This window comes from Micromys minutus (assembly GCF_963924665.1).
Source record: "Micromys minutus genome assembly, chromosome: 26".
NCBI lineage: Eukaryota > Metazoa > Chordata > Mammalia > Rodentia > Muridae > Micromys > Micromys minutus.
The window spans coordinates 4368526-4390827 of NC_137961.1; the positions used below are offsets into that span (position 1 = coordinate 4368526).

Here is a 22302-nt window from a genome sequence, read left to right on the forward strand (position 1 = left end):
GATTTTTTTTTTAATATGTTGAACTTTTATCCTCTCTCTCTTTTTAAGTTGAGGAGCTAGTGGTCAAATATTTTATTCAATTTCCAAGATCTGAATTTATAAGATATGCCTGCAGATTATTTAAAATATGAGAAACTTTAATTGTGGTCTCTTCTCTCCAATCTTAATCAGTCTTGCAAATGTTTAATAACCTTCCATTTAATATGCTTGGATATGTTTAATTCTTACTTAGCCAAAAGAAACAAAAATTTCCAGGCTTTCAAAGGCATTCAAAATTTCCAGGATAAATTTCTGTAAAAAGAAAAAAAAATGTATTTTAGTTACTTAGGGCAATAAGCCACAAGAGCAGTTAATAAGGTGGAAAAATAGTCATAAAGTGCAAAAGGATCAGAAGGTTGTGAATTTTCATAGCACTATATAAGAAAACAAATGCCAAATTTTAGGACAGCCTAAATTGTAATATATTTAAAGTTATTATGCAAAAGGCTAAATGTCTTTTTTAAAAAACTTTAAATTCTTAAGTTTTAAGTGAATTCTTTACTTGTAAGGCAAATCCTAGACACAGAGAACCACCCGGGAGCTGCTCTGGGTAACAGAAAGCAGAGTCCATGCCAGTATGTCCATGTCTGACAACAACAGGCTCCAGAACGTTGTGTGGTAGGGAATTTGCATACAGTATTATAAATGGTCAGGCACAATGGCTGGGGAGATCATGGGTCTAAATGGAGAACCTGCTGATACTGTTTTGGTTACAGGTCAGGTTATCAAAAGGCTCTCTGTATGTTTGTGTTTCCATCCTTAGACTGTGGCTGTTCTCATCCTTGGTCAAGGAAGCTGTTCATTGCTGTGGACAGTAGTTAATACACAGGCACAGCTGAGAACAGTTGGCTCTGTCATGGAGGGGATATTAATACCTTCCCACCCAAGGCTCAGGGAACATGAAAAAGGAGCAGGTGTAAAGACTGTGATAGCCAGAAGGAGTGCTGTGACACGTTGACATCTAGATATAACATGCCTACTGCACACAGAGACTCACAGTAGCCATGTTCACTGCATAATGATGCTTCAGTTAATGTCCATTGATGGGTTTTGTCTCTGCGCTTATTTCAGTTCAAAAATAAAAGAAACAAAAAAGAAGCAGACATTCACTCTATTTAATATAATCCTAAAACTGTGTTGCTGAGAGATAAAGTACGCTGTGTATAAGGAAAATAACGTATTCTGAGGACTGAATGGATTTCAGTGAGTTGTGCTGCATAGGCTCTTGAAGTAGCCCAGCAGACTGAGTCATTCTTAATCATTTCTCTTTCTCTCTATCAATCCGAATCTATAGTAGTGAGCCTCCAGCAAGAAGGCCTGATCTCATGAAAGGGTCTGGACCTTCTCCCCAAGCTAGGAATTCCTAAGAGGGGCAGTTGTGTGGAAGAATGGGCTGCCAAGGCACGTGAAGAGATAGCTAAGTGCCTCCCTCTGGCTGAAGGAGAGGGATCCAGCATGGCCTCGGCATCAGAGGCCACAGGACTTGGAGATATAATGATGCTTCCATTCTACAGGAGGAGGTCATTGCGGGGGGGGGGGGACCAACTCCTTCTCCAGAAGAAAATATGAAGGAGAATGAGATTCAGATTGGAAAGCTACCGTGGACATAACTTATTACAAATGCATTAGTGTCACTCAAAGCATTCTGGGATTTCCCCTGTGGACAAAGACTTAGCCTGAAGGAGTCCTACCCCAGCAAGGCAGAGGAAGGAAGTAGTATTAGGAGTGCCTAATAGCTTGTGCTCCCCCAGGTCCACATACCTTTCCTCCTCTTTGGGCTCCTTTAATGGCAAATCATGTGGATGGGATGTGTTTGTCTCTTTATTTGGAAGGATGAATTCTACACGGCTGCTTCTCAACTTTCGTGATCTCCCCATTTCTTGGCTACATTCAACATTCTTCCCTTTCAGGCATTAAACATTTTATTATTTCCAGCACTGATAAAGTAATCTTTCCAGAATATTTCTTTCCAGAAATGTCTCACTGTTGAAATGTAAATACTTTCCTAATAAACATTTTCAAAACATGAGGGAAAATCTAGGAGGAAATGTGAAATTTCCAGAAATTGTGATTTAAGTAAATACAGACATCCATTTCAGAACTCTTATGAAACAGAAGGAATTTTTTTTTTGAGTTCTGACATCATGGAAACATATTTGCTTACAAATTATCCAGCTTCCTTTTTACCCCCAAAAACGTTTGTGTTATTTCTGGACCAAAATTTCCCAACGGACTAACCAAAATGAATAGATGCTAAGATTTTGATCCCACTTCTAATTCTTGAGATTCTTGTGACTACTATTTGAGCTTTATTGCTGAAATTATACAAAAATCACTAGACAAAATACTTTTTAATAGACTCACCAAAACTGATTAATTTGTCTCACTAGGATGGGGAAAAAAAAAAAAAAAAAAAAAAAAACCTTCCCATACTTCTATAGAAAGATGAAAATTTTCAAATTTACCAGGCACAATGGTGCACAGTTGTAATTCCAACAACTGAGACGCAGCCACAGGAATTGTATGTATTTGATACCAGCATAGGCCACATAAGGAGATTTAGATGTACACACACATACACACACACACACACACACACACACACACACATACACACACACACACTAGCATTGAATAAAATTGCACTTACATATTTTAAAAGCTATATTCAAGAAACATAATACAAGGTAGAGACAATTAGTTACTATATGATGGCTCATTTGGTGTAAATTAAAATGTCAGTCTGCCTTCTGTATGTGAAACATGAAACATTATAATAACCGAGACCCGAGTAGCCCAAAACACTCACTGCTAAGTTTGTAGAGTGAATATATTGACCAAATCCAGATTTGGATCATTTTGGGGTGGGGTTTCCAATCTAGCTTCAATATTTACAAACAGAAATAAAATCAAGACAAGTCATTACATGCCATACGATGTCTGGACTCCCATTTATAAATCGCATAAGATCATTGGTTTGAAAGAGGAGATTTTTCTAACACACACAAGAAAATAGAATCCAGTAAATGCTGTGCCATTATTCTCCAGAGTGTATTAACATGCAAGTAAAAATCTCAAACTAATAAGAAAGGAATGCCATGATGTGGACAGAAAGTGAGGGTTTTCCAGTCCATCAGCTGCTGGAGGCTGATGGGAAAAGGGAAGCTTCGGTGGGTTTTAGAAAGTCACAGAGCAAATGGGTTTTGGAAACATTACTAGTTTCCTGACTCACAATAGGATGTAAAGAATAGAAGTCTGACTGAGGAGTTCAAAAGGAAACTGCAAAGAGATAAAAGGTACATGTTGGTCTAATATTGAAAAGGACAGTAAGTATGAAGTGAACAAAAACATGTAAGGAAAACTAGGGTTTCTGTAGCATCAAACTAATAGCTATTGAAAATACTTGCAACAAATGGGAACTGAAGGAAGTTACCTTAGTGACATAATGAATGTTAGAGATGTCAGTGGGGGGAGGGGGAATCCCAGGAAAGGCATTGCCCAAGGAACAGGAAAACACACTGAAAATCTACAATCTAATAAATAATATGTAAATGTATTGGTGAATATGGTCAACAAGATAATCCTGCAAACCTCAGGACATGTTTGAAAGTCCCAGGAAATGCCCAGAAACCACATGAAGGGGGAAGGAAAGAACTAATTCTGCAGAGTGATTCTCCATCTTCCCATGTATGACATGGCAAATGTACCCACTACACACAGTGGAAATAAATATGGTTTATAAAAACATCAGCATAAGGCCTCTCTTCAGCAAACACGCCAACCTGAGTTCAATCCTACAAACCCACAAGGTAGAAAGAGAAAAACAAATCCCACAAGTTGTCACTGACCAACACAAAAGCCCCATTGCACTCATATGCATGTATACATGTATGTGCGTGCACACACACACACATTAAATAAACCAATAGACAAACATAAAGATTAATTTTAAATATTCATTAATAATCAAAAAATATAGTTCATTAAGACACCTAAATAAAAGTCAAAACATTTCATTTTATAGTTATAGATATGAAAAAATAAATTTTTGAGATTTTATGTTTATTTTTATTTATATATGTTAAAAGACTGTTTAATTCTGCTAAGTATATTTAATGCTTGGAAAACAAGCCAAATGGACTTTTCCTGGATCAGATCAAGACTTTTAAAGTACCAGAGGTGTTGACCTTTTAAGGAATTTAGCCTGCATAAAGCACTCAGACACTATTTATAATTTATATGTAGTGTTTCCTCTAAAGAATTGCGTCCATGAATAAATCCCAAACAAACTAAGTCGGTGTTTGCAGACCTTTTTACATCAAAACAAACAGAGAAAATTAATATTTGTGCAACACATCAAGGGACTCAGAATTAGCTGTTTGCCAGGAAATGAGACATAAATAATTACCCGTGGGGCTGCAAAGCTGAGTTCTCGGTAATGGCGTCCTCTCCTGCTCACGGCCCCGGATCGTAACAATAGTGTGGGGCAACCTGGCGTGAAAATTTAACTTTAAACTCCAACATCTGTTCAAATATGACAATACTGTCTTTTTTTGTTTCACACTGAAGTGTGAATCTAAAATTCAAAACTGAACAATAAGACAGTAACACACCATAGGACAAGGCCATACTAATACACATGTTCTTCAGCTAGCCCTATAACATCCTGTGAGAACATAGTCATCATTCTATGAGGAAATGAGGAAAACGAGGGCTGGAGAGATGGCTAAGTGATCAAGGCCACTTGCTGCCCTTCCAAAGGACCTAGGTTCAGTTTAAAACATCCATGCTGCAGCTCCCATGTCCCTAACTCCAATTGCAGATCTAATGCCTCTTCTGGTTTCCAAGGGCACTAAACATGTGGTTGGTGCATTGATATACATGCAGAACACTCATTCAAGTAGAGTTTTTGAAATTAAATAATTTAAAAATCCCTATACCAATAATAAAAGAAATTTTGTAATATATAATGTTAGATCATCATACAGAAAGGATACTTTTTTCTGATTATTTTAATAAGTACATTCCTGAGACTCTAGTTATGTATGCCACCATCTTCTATAATGAGAAAAAAATGGTCTAAATGAATGTGGTTGAAAGATAAAATATACGAATGTGTAAAGTTCTGTAGGAAAGCGCTCTATATCTGGCTGCTTTAGGAGATCTACAGAGTTTTCTTAGTTTAAGAGAAAAAAGGCAAGGATAGAAGGAAAATCCCTTCATGGGGAACACAGTGCTTTTTTACACCCATTAAAAGAGTCAGTATTAATTTGACCCATAATGCATACCTGTTATACAAGTACGATTTATAATCAGACATCGTCAGCTTTCAGTCTCAACACCTCAGCTTCAGCTCAGTTCCGATAAACCCAATCAAATTAGAAGGAGACAAAACCGTAAGGGGAGCTCTTCTTAATTGTTTGATTGGCTAAATAAGCACGGCAGAAGCTAACCATTGGGGTGACGATATGGAGGTGGGTTTTCGGGTTTTCAGAGAGGAAGAGGAGGACACAAAAGAGAGGTTCTTGTTTGGCCAGATGGGTGGAGAAAGGAGACAGGCACCATGTAGCCTGGATCAGCAAGCAGAGAGGAGGATCATGGCTCCAGTATTCGGGAATCTTAAACAAAGAAGCACAGAGGCAGCCTCAGATCCCAGGCTGAGGCCCCCTGCTATGAAAAGAGTCAAGTTGGCTGCTCTAAGGAACAGAGCCAAACAATAAAAGCTGCCTGCTTCCTACAAGCAGATAATCATAGGATAGAATTCTCAGTTTGGTTTAATTGTTTTTAAACCAAAAAAAAAAATAGAAGAGTACACAGATTTTGCCCAACCCATGTGGGAGAATTCTTCTCATGTCTCAGAACTAATATGAGTTTGGGCACAAAAGTCCTGGGACCCTGCTGGAGGAACAAAAGTTACAACCTCCAAGAAAGAATGCAGGGAGATTTTAAGAAAACAAAAAGTCTTAAAGTCTTACAGGGTAACTCATATTCTGTGAACATGGGCTCCATAAGAATTATTCTGATATGACAGATTAGAAAAAAAGCTAAAATATAGGTTCATACAGTATTTGTTTAGTTTACTTAATTTGTTTTAAATTCATTATCAAAGGGTGTGATTTTGAGTTCTGTGGTAATTTTATTATTCCTCTTGGAGAGAGGTCAAGCCAAAAGTTTTCTTGTTACTGGCTTAAGGACATGCTAATTTGGGAGAAAACATTATGCTTGTGTTTATAAAAATGTTGATTAGGCTCTGGACTCCTTCCAGAGAAGGACACATGTCGACTTCTGGTTTTGTTGAGACAAGGACAGTGGCCCTTCAACTTTCTACATAATAATTCTGTCAGATAGATGATCCTTGGCCAGAAAGCTGGACAGATGCTCTTGGATTCTAATAAACTGGGGACTGTCCAGATAGTCAGCTGTCTCTATATTGGCTTAGTTTTGGAAGCTATGTTAGTGTGTCCTATGTTTTTCAGGTAATATCTAAGTTGTTCTCAGATTTCTGGCAGGGTTGAAGACTAGTGTCTCATAGCCAACCCATGTTGTTTAGCATTGAGAAAGGATATATAGATTTGAGAGGATGGTTTTCAGATAGTATACAACCTAGAACCAGGACACAACTCAGTTGTAGAATTGTAAGCCTTTAGAGTTAGAACAGATGGTCCTTTATCTAAACTGACAGATTGATGAACTGGGTGTCATTTGTACTTCATACTATGTAATTTACTTGGCAAAATTATTTTTTTCAATTGACATCTGGGAGAAGAGGGTTTGTTTGTTTGGTTGTTGTTGTTTGTTTTTATTGAACAGAAAGGGTGAGATGTGGGGAGGGGGTTCCACAATTGTTTGATTGGCTAAAGACAGCAGAAGCTAATTGCTGGACTAAGATATGGAGCTGGGTTTTCTGGGTCCTAGAGAGGAAGAGGAAGACATAAAAGAGAGAGGTTCTTTTTTGTCTAGGCAGGTAGAGAGAGAAGATAGATACCATATAGCTCAGCTAGTTCAGGGAGACTTAGAACCTAAGATGGCTGGTAAGCTTGGGACAATAGATTCTGAGCCCAGCGGGCGGGCGGGGCTTCTGGTGGATTTTCAATATTAAGATGGTCTTGTGTTTTTCATTCACAGTTATCCAGGTGAACAAGAAAGAGGGCGTAGCCAGTGGGCAGAGCCAGCCATGGGGTAGACATTCTGTAGAGTGCAAGCGGTAGCTCCAGGCATTCTCAAGAGAGACAGTTGCTGAGTGGCTTAGCAAAGCCAGCCAGAGAAACAACCAGTGGTCCTGGGAAAAGCCAGCTGACAGCATGGTGACTGATGTTCTCAGAGCTAAGTTGTGAAGGGATAAGGCATGGGGCAAGGAGACAAGACAACGGGCAGGCGTGTCGATTTTTAAAATCATTCCAAACACAACACTAACTTCAAAATACTGAAAATGTCAAAAGATTTTGTTGTTGTTGGTTTTGCTTATCATCTTTGCAAAAATCTCTAAACCATGACATGATACGATCCCCAGACCAGAAGGACACGATGTCCCACACCACGACTAAATTATTCATTTGCACCTGTGCACCTTTGGTTCTTCTCCTGTCACATCACCTTTAACCATAGTGTGAAACTTAACTGATGTCGACAAACACATGGCATATTTTCACTCAGACGCACTCAAAGGACCTAGAAGGCCTGAATTACTTGCCAATGCCACTATCGATGTTTACACATTTATTGCGCCATACTTTACCATGTTATGTGGGTTGATGTTAAGGTGGTACAAGATTGGGCAATGAAGAGGTAGGCTGGGAAAAGACTAGGATCATGAAAGAGGAGAGGAGGAGGAGGTTCCGGGAGGAACGAAGATGGAGGCAGATGTGCGTGTTTCTCTCTGTGCATCTCTTCATAAATAAGGTTGTTAGGAATGTTTTGTAAGGGATGGAATTGTACGAGTTCACTTGCCTTATCTAGTTGGCAGATTATATTATAGCTATTGGATCGGAGTAGTTTGTTGTGTTCTTTGATGTGACTTTTAATTCAGTTCAAAGAGTGTAGAGGTGAAGTGCATAAAGCCCACCACAGAGTTGGGATGTGTGTGTCTAAGGCAAAAAAACACCAAGGGGAAGTGAGTGAAAACAACACACCTGGGACAGAAGCAGCAGGGCCGGTGGAGAGAACCGCGCCTGAGTTCTTAAAGGCAACACAGAGCGCCAAGTTAGAGCTCCCCTTAGTGTCAGAGGGCCCCGCAGAGCCAGCAAAATGTGCACCTTTTAATATTTACAGCAACAATGTTAGGCCATTTTTCTTATGTGAATATAACATTTAGAATTTACATTTTTTAAAACTCATATTTGTCTTTAAAGTTAATAATTGCATAGGTTTGGTTTAATATTTCCACCCTTGGTGGTTTGGAAATCAATATCCCTGAAATTTCTAAAAGAAAAAAAAATCCCACCTGGTCCCAAAACCTGCTCAGATAAACTTGCCTGCTGTAGGACCTCATTTCCAGAAGCTTTATCGCTATCCTGGCACTGTAAGTCATAGAAGCCAAATAAAATTCCATGGAGAAAATGAAGGAGATGATTTACATAAACAAAACAACCCTGCAGCGAATCAGGAAGGATTCACGGATGTTCTACAGAGAAAATACATTGCTACCATTACCTGCAAGGACTTTGTCAGCTTATTGTTTCGAGACACAAAATTTGCTGTATTTAAGACTTTTACCTGATAAGATAGTAATGAACATTCATGCTTTTTGATTTTCATTTTACAAGAGAAAGGTCAAATAAAATATGCTTAGACTTGCGTTTATAAATTCTGGTTATCTATCTCCTTCCATGCGAGCCATTTAATGCAAGAAAAAAACGTTACAACTTCTTCACCAAGCTACTCAGTATCTGTATCAATTTGCATAGAATTGTATACCATATAAAATATGGGCAACTATTCGCTTAGCATAATATCACATTCAGTGTGGAAAAGTATTTGTAGGGTATCTCTAAATATCAACTTGTAAAGATGATGAAGCAGAAAGAATTTTTTATGAGGTAGATTTGTTGGGTGTCATTCATAACCACAGTAGAAAGAAAGAAAGGAGGGGGCAGAGATAGCAAAATCCATGGTTAGTTAAACAGTCTAATGGTCAGTCGTATATACTATGTATTCATATATACTGGAGGTGTGTGAGCATATTATGCTGCTTACATGTCCACATGTGTGACTTACAGAAGAGATAAAGATCTGACAGTTGGGAAGAAACAGAGGAGTTAATCTCCCAGGTGAGCCCATAGTGCCTGGTCTGAAAGAGCCAGCCCCGAGAAAAGAGGTGAAGGCATGCCACCGACCTGCATGTTATAGAAGTCATATGACTACAGCACATTACAGATCTCCTCAGGTCTTAGCAACCAGTGCTCACTGTGCAACGGAATTCCTCCTTTAATATAATTCCCTAAAGCATTTCGGGTTTAATATAAGAGGATTCTATTCTGTGTATTAACGTTCAGACAGGGAAGAGATACACAGAGGAGATATAGCTGACCTATGCTCTGCATTTGAGGATTAATTTTTAAATGAACAAAAACCAATTCATCAGCTTCTCTCTAGGATAAAGAACTCATTATGAAACAATGCCCTTGCTGTCAAAACTTTCTGAAGCAATCAGGCAGCTGTTTGTATTACAGAAGCTGTGAACACACTTTTTTTAAACCTTCAACATTTGAGTTATCAAAAAAAATATCTACTTATACTTGGATCTTATAAAACTTGTGCATTTTAGAGTTCACACAAATTCCTGTTTCTGAAAAGGTACAAGTCCCAGTACTGAGTAGAGGTTAAAATATCAGGGAAGAACAAAAGCAAAAGCCACCCACTGTGCAGTAAAGGATCAAATAAAGCAGGTGCTTTACCTATTAATTCACAAACACCATATCACAGAGTCTTAAAACTAACCAAACTTGGCATCTAATTAAGCTAGGTAGGCATTTTACTGAGATAATTTCCGGAATTCCCAGAATGCTTAGGTGGCCAACAGGAAACATGTGGGGAGTGTCTTGTTTCTCTCTCACTGTCAGATGTCTCTTTTGTCCTACCACCCAGGTCTCTCAGTCCTCTTCAATTGTGGAAGACCTAAGTAAAGCTAATCTATGAACCCCCTTCCTTTCATAAAAAGTCACCTCTTAGAATCCAGTCCTTCAAACCGCAGCTTCTTACCTGTGCTTAATCTAATGGTGAATTCTTTGGTATTAGCCTACACTGTGTTTTATACTTCAGGTAGCTATTTAACGAGGACTTAGGATCGAAGGAAGGTTTACATTGAGAAATACGAGTTGTTATGTCCTGCCCCAGGATGGATTCTAAAATGCTGTGAGACCCCAGTTTGCTCACTTAAATGTAGATGCAACTTAGTTCTCAGCATGGTTATTACATTCCAAGTGATTAGGCCACAGAAAAACTAAAGTCCAAGAATACCATATAAAATATGGGCAACTATTCACTTAGCATAATATCACATTCAGTGTGGAAAAGTATTTGTAGGGTGAATGAAATGCTTCAGGAAGTGACATTTGTGCCTCTGTTAACACGACTCTCACCCTAGACAATCAGCAAACAATACACTTCAGAAGGAACATATAACTTTCACGATCTCCTGGGCATCTCTGGAAACCTTGGCAGAAGTCCTCTTAATTTTTGTTCTATTTCAGCAAGCCGTAGTAAACAGAAAGTCTTATGGGAGTCACTGCATAAAGTAAGTATTTATGAAGGAAGAAGTCAAGAAGAGACTGAAAGGCAAGCGTCTTTCCTGATCATCTTTCATCTTTGATCTGTGACCATGTATTTAATTAGTATCTTGAAAGCAAAATAGAAAAATAAAAAATAAGATCAAGAGTGTTGTAGGAATTGAGAAATTTGAAAAACCTTTATGTAAATCTTGATCAGTCATTTGCCTCAAACATCTGTCTATGACACTTCTGAAGCTAAGCCACAGAGGGCAATACCTGCTGCTAGTATTTTCCTTTTGAATACCTGTTTCCTTTTGTTCACCCATTTTTAATAAAGGGATTTAACTGACAAATCCAGTTTTAATCTGCATGGCTTATGGGTATGCTAAAAAAAACTTTCCAGAACACAATAAAAGAGAAAAATTCCAGAAGAATGATTTGCTTTGAGGGGTATGAAAGGATTAAAATAAAATTCAAAATCTAATCATTGCCTTCCTAATATTAAAATATTTTTAAAAATGAAAGCACAGGTTCCTCCATGAGAAAAGATGTCTAAAGGGCTGAGTTCACTTCTGCGTGCACATTACCCAATAAGCAGGCTAGTGAACAAAATGGTCACTGTGTGTGGAGTAGGAATGAACATTCTGTATGGAGGTGTGGATGAAGTAACTTTACTATCTGTGACATATTCATACTTTTGTAGAATATCACTGAAAATTTGCTTTGATACATTTTATCATTATGACAACAATTTTTAAAAAAAGTCATTTCTGCTTTTATTCCCTATTAGCACTTAGGAAATGTTACAAGCTTCTCTTTGGCTTACTAACACTCATGTCCAAAAATACTACAAAAGCACACTTTAGGCAGTTTACGTCTAAATTATAATAATCCCAAAATAATTAACATTTTAAATCTACATTGTCTTTATATTAAAATGAGCTACCACCTAAAATTATGTTTATAGCAATAAATTTATCTAATTTTTAATATATCCATTGACAAAAGAGGTTTAAATGGATTAGCTGATGTTAAATGGAATGGAAGAAGTTTTAAGAAAGAAACTTAATATCTCTATTAGATATCCATTTCTAATAGATAAAATGATTAAAAAACATTATACAAAAATTTTTCATTAGAAAAGTATGACCTGATCATTGTGGGCAGAAAGTAAACTCTTTAAGTGCTAATATAAAGTCATTTACAAATCATGTGATTAAAAATAGCTAATTTTTCCCTTGGCATATCAGAAGTTCTAAGGTAAACCAAATACTGTAAGCAGAGGTTAATTTGATAAGGCTATTAGAAACATGAATCTTTTAGTGGTATCATTTTTAATTAAAAACATTTTTTTTTTGTTTTCCACAACTTTAGGTTAATTATCTGGCTCAAACTGGCTTCCAACTGACTATGTACTTAATGAACTCTTGCTCTTCCTGCCTCCACCATTTGAGCGGTAGAATAACAGGCAGGAGCAGCTAAGCCTAGTCCTTTTAGACAGGCAAGGAGACATATAAACTTCACTAGATTTCATGCATGATAAAAACAAACCTTTAAGAAAATCGTGATTGACACGTAATTATAGTCTGAGCAAAATTCCAGTTAAAGTGTCATATCATTGTGGACAGGCACTGAATTTTTTAAGTGTGAATAGGTTCTTTCAAATAAGAGTTGATGAAATTCTGATTTACCATTAAGAAATAATATTGTGTTCAAAACAAATGTGTTTGTGCATGTACAGGAAGTGTGCAAGGTATATATTTGAAAGCATAACAATGTAAGATTGGTTGAAAGAATGGGTTGCATGTTGAGTGAATAATTTGTCCTAGATGAGACATGCTGGCAGACTGTGTCATAGATTAAACAGTTAACTTTACATGGCCTAGAGTTACCTGAGAATGGGGTCTCGGTGGATCAGACTGACTGGTGGGCATGTCTATGGGTGATTGTCTTCACTGCTATTGATGGAAGAGGGCTTTGTCCACTGTGGGTAGCACCATTCCTTGGGCAGGCAGTTCTGGGTTGTATATAAAGGCTAGCTAAACATGAACCACCAAGCCAGCAAACAGCATCCCTCCATAGTTTTCACTTAAATATTCTTCTTGAGTTTTTGACCTGATTACCCTCAAGGGGTGCTATTCAAGTATTCTTTATAAGAAGGATGCTTATTTCTGTTCTCAGTGTTCTTCTGGGATATTCTCTTAGTGTGCTTTCTCTCTCCCTTTCCCTCTCCTCCCCCTTTTCCTCTCCCTCTCTCTGTCCTTCTCCCTCTCCCTTCCCTCCACCTCTCTCTCTCTCTCTCTCTCTCTCTCTCTCTCTCTCTCTCTCTCTCTCTGTGTGTGTGTGTGTGTGTGTGCGTGTGTACCCACGCACCCATGTGCTGTGTGCTGTTTCTGTACATGGTACAGATTTAACAAAAACAAATAAATTAATATACTTACTGGTTCTGTTAAATTGGACGTTTTCTCAAAATCTTCACCCTCCTCCATCAGAGTTTCTTCTGTCCCAGGTAAAGAATCTATTTTAATTTTTAAAAATAAAAGTCACACATTGCCTATGCATAAATTACACACACACATATATATATATACACATATATATGCATATATGTACAAATATGCCCCATGATAAGGATAGTAACATAATGGAATGACTAATTCAGAGAACCATAGACTTTATGAGTAGATTTTTTAATGGCATTTATTCAGCTTATAGGTAAATATGAAAATGAACATATTTCTAATTCAGAAGTGTGTAATAAAATCAAGAAAGTACAGAGCTCGTCACCTTACTTTTATACATAAAACAACGGTTCAGGCGGGAGAGATGACACAGTGGTTTAGAGTGAATATTCCATATGAGCTCTGAGAGACTGTGAGAACACACACAGGGCCTGTCAGGTCTAAGCCAGACAGGGTCCCAGTGCTGAGACAAAAATGGACACAAGCCCACATCCCAGCTCAGAAGCTACCTGCAGTAACTGCTTGCAATGAAATAATTAGTTTTCTCAAACAGAGTCTCCCTGGCTGTACACACCACACTTAAAGGGTAGACCTTACACCCAGCAGGTCCTTTTTATAGTGCTTTGTCTGGGCATTTTTAACACTACAGGTAATTTACTTACATATTATTGTTTCTGGTTTTGTGTTTTAATGGGATTCCTCTGTGTGTTTCCCTGTGTCTATATGCACTTTTTTTTACCCTCTTTTTTGTATTTGTCTGTTTTTTCTTATTCAGGTAAGATTTGTTTTTAACTTATTTGTTTCAGATAAATACGTTTTGGATACCTGTTAGAAATACTATTTCTAATCAGAGAGAACAAGAAAGATGAAGGGGAATTGGATCTGGGCAGGGGGACAGGGTGGGAAGGAGAAACCATAATCAGAATACTCTAGGAAAAAATCTAATTTTAATTTTTAAAAATGTGTATGTACTGGTATAGTAGAGGACCTGTGCTTGGTTCCTAGTACCTGCGTCAGGTGGCTCACGACTGCCTATGACTACAGCCCCAGGGAAACTAGCGATCTATTCTGGCTTCTGTGGGTAGCCATAATCCCGTGCATATACCCACACACAAACACATACAATCATAATTAAAAGTAAAAATAAAATGAAAAATTAGATAACTTTTGGCATTTATTCAGCTAGATTTTGGTACATATTTACCTTTAATGTCTTTTTTTCTGCTTTGTAGTATTATAAGTTGTATTTGCTTAATGATTTCTATTAGATGTTGAGGGCACTGTACGATTTAAGTATTAATTATATATGGAATTCTCCCCTCTAAACCGGATGAAAAACTGTGAAGTGCCCACTAACAATACAAAATATGAAATGGTGGTAGGTTTTCTCTCCAAACATATCAAGCAAGAAGTTGCGACTGTTTGGTCTAAATCTTACAGAAGGAGGTGAATGGTGCTTTCAATTATATTAATAAACTGAAGGGAAACACTTCCATATGGATGCCAAGTTAGGTTAATTGGTACAGTGTAGATAGATATTTATGTTGTCTAGAGAACTCTGTAATAATGGTAATTATATGTGACATCTGTAAATAATATATACCAGATACTATCAACTTCCATAGTTAAATTTAACTTCGTATTTTAAACTTTAAAAAATCCATTTAGAGGGAAGCATTTCAAACCATTGGGTTTTATAAACTTGACTTCTTATATTTATTAATATTAAGAGAGCTCTCTCTGAGAGGTTCGGCCAGAGTCTCACAAATACTGAAGCAGATGCTTGCAGCCAGTCATTGGACTGACAATCCCAATGGAGGAGTTAGAGAAAGAACTGAAGGAGTTTGCAAGCCCATAAGAACAACAATATTAACCAACCTGACCCCCCAGAGTTCCCAGGGACTAAACCACCAACCAAAGAGAGAGACCCATGGCTCCAGTAGCATATGTAGCAGAGGATGGCCTTGTCAGGGATCAATGGGAGGAGAAGCCCTTGGTCCTGTGAAGGCTCAATGCCCTAATGTAGGGGAATGACAGGGTGGGGAGTCGGGAATGAGTGGGTGAGGGAGCACCCTCATAGAAACAGAGGAGGGAGGATGGGATAGGGGGGTTCCAGAGGGGAAACCAGGAAAGAGGATAACATTTGAAATGTAAATAAATAAAATGTCTCATTTTAAAAGAGACAGAGCCCTTATCAAAGAAGCTGATCTTTATAGCAAATGGAGACCAAGACAGCACATTAAAGCTAGACACAGTGCAGAGGTCAATCACTCCTAGGAAGCTCTGACTTTTACACCTACACCATAGCTTCTGCATAGATGGCTCAGGGAACACAGTAGAAATGGCTAAATGAATTTGAAAGCTAGTATATGTGGAAGTCTGCTGCAAAACAGTCTCTGCTAGAAAGAGCTCCATGTACAAGACTGGAAAAATGTCAACATTAATGTACATGTTAATGTCTAAGGGGATATCTTCATGGGCCCCACCCCTAAACAAAGAACTCCAGGTAACTATTGACCACCACCGGAAGAGCGAATTATAATTAGTTTTTCCGAAAGGTGAGTTCTCTTACTCGTTATCAAAAGAAAGTGGTCAGTCTTGAGGCCATACGTACACAAACAACAAAAGTCTATTAAAACCGACTTCTAACCGCTTATAAGGTAGCGTTAAACCAGGAGGCAGGTTCTATTTTGTTTGATTCTTGTAAAATGAAGGTGCAGCTTTGCCCAGGGAAATAGGGACAGTAAGTCAAGGTCTTCACCTCTCTGTCTATTCCTCCAAGTTCAGCCCTGCAGTCACATCCCCAAGTCTGTAGCAAACCTTCTGCCATGGCCCCTCCTTGCTCTCTGTTCTCATTGCCAGGAAACAAAGCAGATATCAGTGCCATAAATTTCCTCCCTTCTGCGAAGCCCTCTCCCCATCCAAGCTCCTTCACATTCCCAAGTGTTAGTTCCCAATACCCCGAAACTCATTTTACTTGTGGTCCCTACTGACCACATCTAACTAACTAACAAACAAACAAAGCAAAAAACAAAAGACAAAAGAATTTCCCATAAAAAGACATACAGACATTACATTCTCCTAAGAACCAGAGAGAAATCAGAAACCAACTTGCACAAACATACAGCCAACAAAAACAAGATCAGAAGTCAGCACATGAACTTACAGTAATACCTAGGATAGTGTGTCCTCCAGTAGAACCCTGCAGCCCTACCACAATGGACCCTGAATATCCCAATATAATTGAAGCACAAATTAAAGATCTTCGTTTATGTATATGTGAGAGAAGTTGAAAGAGAAAATAATTAAAATCCATAAAGAAATAATGAAAACACAAACCTTGGAAGGCAATGAAAAAAAAAGTTCAAGCCTTGAAGTGGAAGTAGAATCATTACATTGAATCAATGGAAACCCCAAACTGAGGGAGGTGTTGAAATGAAAAGCTTAGGAACTAGAACAGGACCCTGAGAGGCAAGCTTTACCAACAGAATCTAAGAGATGGAAGACAGAATCTCAGGCATCAAAGACATAATAGAAGAAACTAATTCATCAGTGATAGAAAGTGTTAAATAAAAAAAAAGTCATCCATCTAGGCAATCTGAGAAAACATGAAAAGACCAGATTTAAAAATAATAGGACCAGAGGAAGGAAAAGAAACAAGGTAAAAGACATCGAAAATATTTTCAACAAAACCATGGAAGAAAGTTTTCCTAACCTAAAGAAAGAGATGTCTATTGAATTACAACACTGCTTTGACTCAATTGATTTGAATACTGCTTTGGTTACCAAGAACCTGAGTCTAGAAACCCCAGGGTCCTAATAAAAACCAAATACTACCTACTGGTCTTAACCAAATACTACCTACTGGTCTTAACCAAATACTACCTACTGGTCTTAACCAAACGAAAACAAACCAGCAAACCATAAGAGTGATAACATGAGTTCTAATGCTGTTCCGCTAGACTCATAGATCAGCTCCTTGCTCAGCCATCATCAGAGAAGCGTCTTCCTGCAGCAGATGGGAACAAACACAGACACCCATGGCCAGACATTATGCAGAGACCTTGGAGCACTCAGTCCCAGATGTGATCTCTCCATTAAAGTCCTCCCTTCGGAGCTCATAGAACCCCGAGTAGGGACAGGAACGTTAAGAGCTAGAGTGGATGGAGAGCAAAAGAGCAAGGCCTCTAAATCATAAACAAAGCTCATAAACTCAGAGGCTGAGGCAGCACGCAAGGGACCGCCTCAGCCTGCACCAGGTCCTGTGCAAATATACTGTAGCTTCAATTTAGTGCGTTTATGGGATCTTTAGGTGTAAGAACGTGTTTAACGTGTGTGTGTGTGTGTGTGTGTGTGTGTGTGTGTGTGTGTGTGTGTGTTTCTTCTGCCTTCTCCTGGGTTCTTCTCCTTCTTTTGGGTTGTCCTGCCTAACTCAAATGTAATAGCTTTTGTTTTATCTTTTTATATTATATTATATTATATTATATTATTAATTATATATATATATATATATATATATATATATATATATATATATATATATATATATATTATCTCTTAGAAACCTGTTCTTTATAAATGAGAGACAGAAAGGGAGTAGCTCCAGATGGGAAGGGAGATGGGAAGGAACTAGGAGGAGCAGAGAGAGAGGTAACTATAAAACTGTAACCAAAGTATATTATATGAGAAAATAATATAATCTCAATAAAAGAAAAAGGAAATAATTTATAAGTAAAATTAAGTCACATTTTATCAAACTGCAAATATTATGTGATTTTATAGCTTATGGTGTATTATTTTTTATTTTATGAGTTGAGATTCTTGAGTAAGACATTTGCTTGATATTAAAATTTATTTTCTATGGTAAAAGTTATTTATAGGGATACACATATGTAAGACCAAAGTGACTTAAAAGTTTCCAGTGGCTTTCCTGACTATTTGAAGGTAGAAGTATGGTGTGTGTTCTCCATTTCCTCTCAGGGAATAAGTGAGGGGTTTAGGCAGATGCTTTTCTGCTTGATTTCATTCGTGCTAATTCATTCATTCATCCATCCATTTATGCATATTCATTTATGTGGTAAATGTGATTCCAGAACCTATGTAGCTTCAAAGTATGTTAAACAGAACAGTTTTCCGGTACTGCTTCCTGGGATCCACTTGAATACATACACAGTATTAAATTTTAGCAAAAATGAAGCTTTACAAGGCGGCATTATTAGTAACTTTTTAGTTTACGCTCTGCCAGGAGCTAGCTTTGAGTGTTCTGTGATGAGGGCTGTCTATGAGGTCTATGCTGAAGTCTATGAGGTCATACTAGTCCTAGAATCCAGCAGAGCACTTCTGTGCTTCTCAGAGCAGTGGAGATGAGCTCATGTCTTGCCTTAATTAAAATTTACAGTAGTAAATGGAGCCAGCGAAAGAGACTAAAACTGTGACAGAACATCAATCTAAGAAGTTGAGCAAAGAGACACCATAAAAATAAAAATCCAGTGTCTCGTGCTTGGAGGGGAAAACTTTTTAATGTATATGAAGTACACTTCTTGGCTAGTGCTCATTAGCACACGTAGACACAAACAATTGTGTTCTTTTTTTTTTTCTGCAGAGAAATGTATCTTATGAGCAAGCATGTTTTCAAGAAGCATACCGTAGTTGTTCGATTCTTTTAATCACATAGGAATAGTAAAAGTGTGTCTTTAGAGAAACAGTACAAAGGTACGGAATCATGACATGGTTTGATTCTATGAAAAGTGTCTTCGAGCTCTGGGATAAAAATCTCAGTCTATTGGGTGAGCACGCTAACAGGGTCTGTAAATCTTGACTGCTTGTCACGATGTTTAGTTTCAATCAACTTCCTCTTGTCATCATTTTTACTATGGCTACTTGTGTTACAAAAACTTCTCTGCACAAAACGAGGCCCATTTATAGACACTGGCATCTTGAGCCAAGTTCATTATGGATGCCCAGTTGACGTGTAAATCACATTGGAGATTTTTGGATGATGCCAACGATTCTAAACATTGGGGTCTCACAATTTGACTAACTTCAATAGAAAGGAATGTACTGAAGCAGGTGCTTCTGCTTTGCAATTTCCTAACTAGTTATAATATTTGAGTGTGGAAAGAGCAGGACATAAATATCTCAAGAAAAGAGCTTAAACTTAATGAATGCATTTTCCCAGCAGGTCTAGATATGATAAAAAAACATATGTATTGTTTAATTTTCCAGGATATTTAAGTCCCTACAGTTCTCAGTAAATATGGATATGTAATTGCTAGAGTATAGCTCTATTAGCAGATTGATTGATTAGACTGGTTTTTACAGAATTCAGTTAGCGGCCAAATTGTTACACCGTATCTGTGTTGTGTTACTTTTATATTGAGCATGAAAGCCTTAAGAAGCATGAAATCATTTGACTCAAGAACAAATACTGAATAATTCAGAAACAAGTAGGAGTTTAGAAAGAGGAAGCATCGTTGTGAGCTGGACATCAGGGACATTAATCTGACCTTAGGGCAAATGCTCTGAGTACTGCAGGCAGCAAAAGGAAGCTGCTACCACTGAGGAAAGAGTGGCCTGCGCAGAATCATGCGATGCACACAACGGGGAGCTGACGGCTTGTGAGCACGAGCCTCCATGGTACCAAACTCATCCAAACTCTCCTTTCACTATTGGTGTTCAAGAGCCATCTTGAGAGACTATTCATGCCTTGGTTCTATGACAGATCTGAACAGACGTAAAATATCATACTGTCTTTTGTAGGTCATCGCTGGTATTGGTTTATTTTCCTGCATCGTTTTGTTTTTAGACATTATTAGGTAACAGTCAACATGTAAAATTATATGTACATATAACATTTCAAATAAAGTACATAAAATTGTGTCATATGGATAATACATATATATGTATGTATATATTAAATGTACCTTATAAGGTACAAAAATTAAATACACTGTTTGGGACCTATCTTTAAAAGCAAAGAATTCCCAACAGCCTTCACTTTGCTGTGGGCTCTTTCTTTATTAGATCTCTAAGCTTTCTCATCTCCTCAAGAGAGCTGATATTTTGAGTCTATCATTTCTTTCCTGTAGCATAGTTTCTTCGCTTAGGCACATTTTCCTAGTGGTCACTCTCTGGAAATGTCCTTATTTTAAGCTTTATGAAAATGGTGGTCAGTGACTTCTGTTTGCCTAATCAACATTGATGATCTTAAGGCCAGATATATCTTTGGGGAGCTATTCCGTGCTTACAGCAGCGTCAGAGGACCCACAGGCCATTTAGAGTTGATTGAAATCGGCTCAGTGGCTGGGCTATATTACATCAGAGGAGCCATCCATTCCACAGAACGCTTTTGCTAAACATTTAGCAGCAGGCTGCTGACTTTATCCATCCCGTGTGCACAGTTGACATGTACTTAGCAGCGCAACAAGTCTACGGGCCATTGGTTTCATTGCCCGTGAGCATCCTAACAAGGCTTCGTGGCATTCCCCGGTACAGGAAGCTGGGTTTTCTAAGATGCTGAACTGGATATTCAGTTTGAGAGCTTTCTATCATACAGACACTCAAATGTCAATATAGTAGAAACCTTTTCTCGAATTGTTTAGACACCACTGAGTAAAGCCCTATCTTTTCTGGGTTCTTTCAGCTTAATAATTAATAATGTTAATTAATACCTAACAGTTATAATAATAATGCCTCATTATACTCTGGCTTGGTTTTTCCTGATGTCTAAGGTAATGAGCCACATTTGATGTATTTACTTGACATTTGCGTCTCCTCTTCTGTGACAAGTTTAATCTCTTTGGTTTAATCTGTTGATTATTTCTCAATGGATCTTGACCTTATTAAATTCTAAGTAATCATCACACTTGGATACCCATCTTTGAGCAATGAAAACTGTACTGAAAATACATTTTCTCATTTTGTGGCTTCTTCCTTGGTATTTTTGGTAGTTTTAAAATTTTACTTAAAAAAAAAAAAAAAAAAAAAAAAAAAAAAACCTTACGTGTGGCATGTGTGTTGTGTATGAAGTACCCGAGCAGGTACATGCACTTGGTGGACGTTGATAAAGGCCAGAGTCCCTCTCTAGCATTTTCCACCTTATTTTTATTTCATACTGGGTTTTTCGATGACTCTCAGGCTCACTGATTAGCTTGACTGGCTGGCCAGTGAGTCCATAGAATTTTTCTGCCTACACTCCACCAGCATAGGTGTTTGAAGGTGATTTACACATGTACCCTACAGTGCTCATACATATGTGGCAAGGCTCTGAACTTAGCCTCACGCATGTGCGGCAAATAATTTCCTTGCTGAGCAATCACCTGAGCTCCACAGATCTTCATTTTCTACAGTTGGTTTCACTATCTTTCACCTCATTTTAAATTTTAATTTAAAGTGACGAATTTCAACAATAGAAATTATACATATATTTTTCTTTTATTTGGATATTTTTATTGATATCCAAATATCATATCAAGTTCAAATTTCATCCCCTTTCCTGGTGTCCCCTCCAGAACCCCCCATAACATGCCTCTCCCTGTGCTTCTATAAGGGTGCTCACCCACCCACCCCCTCCCTCCTGCCTCCCCATCCTGGCATTCCCTTACACTGGAGCATTGAACCTTCACAGGAACAAGGGCCTCTCCTCCCTGCTAAAGCCATCCTCTGTTACATATGAGGCTAGCGCCATAGGTCCCCCCATGTGAACTCTTAGTTGATGGCTTAGTCCATGGGAGTCCTGGGGGTGGGGCTAGGTGGTTAATATTGTTGTTCTTCTTATGGGGTAGGGCACCCTGGGATGTTTTGTTTTAATACATGTAAGCTTTTGTATAAAATTAAAAATATTTATAATCATTATTTCATTTGCTTGTGGTAACATTATTTAAACATCCCTTTCCTAGCTTTTGGGATGTATAGCACATTATTGTTCTATTGCATTTCTAATGGTTATTGTCTGTCTGCTTTAAGATGTTCTTCATTCAAACATAAGGGAAATGGCGTCCTAACGCCATTGCTCTGATTATACTGATCCCATGGGCTGTGACCTGCTAGAAAACTAGAGAATCGCAGTAATGAATCTTAGATGGCACTGGAGTTAC

At 38.0% G+C, this 22302-nt stretch overlaps 1 protein-coding gene across 1 annotated transcript in view; it reads right to left on the reverse strand.

Moving 5' to 3' along the window:
• Positions 1–22302, reverse strand: part of LOC308437514 (uncharacterized protein C8orf34 homolog) — a gene marked incomplete at both ends in the record, with an annotated part of 344863 nt that overhangs the window by 70676 nt on the left and 251885 nt on the right. Inside the window, 1 exon segment of the mRNA XM_080938598.1 lies at positions 13187–13263. Within this exon segment, the coding sequence (XP_080794724.1) occupies positions 13187–13263 (77 nt within the window).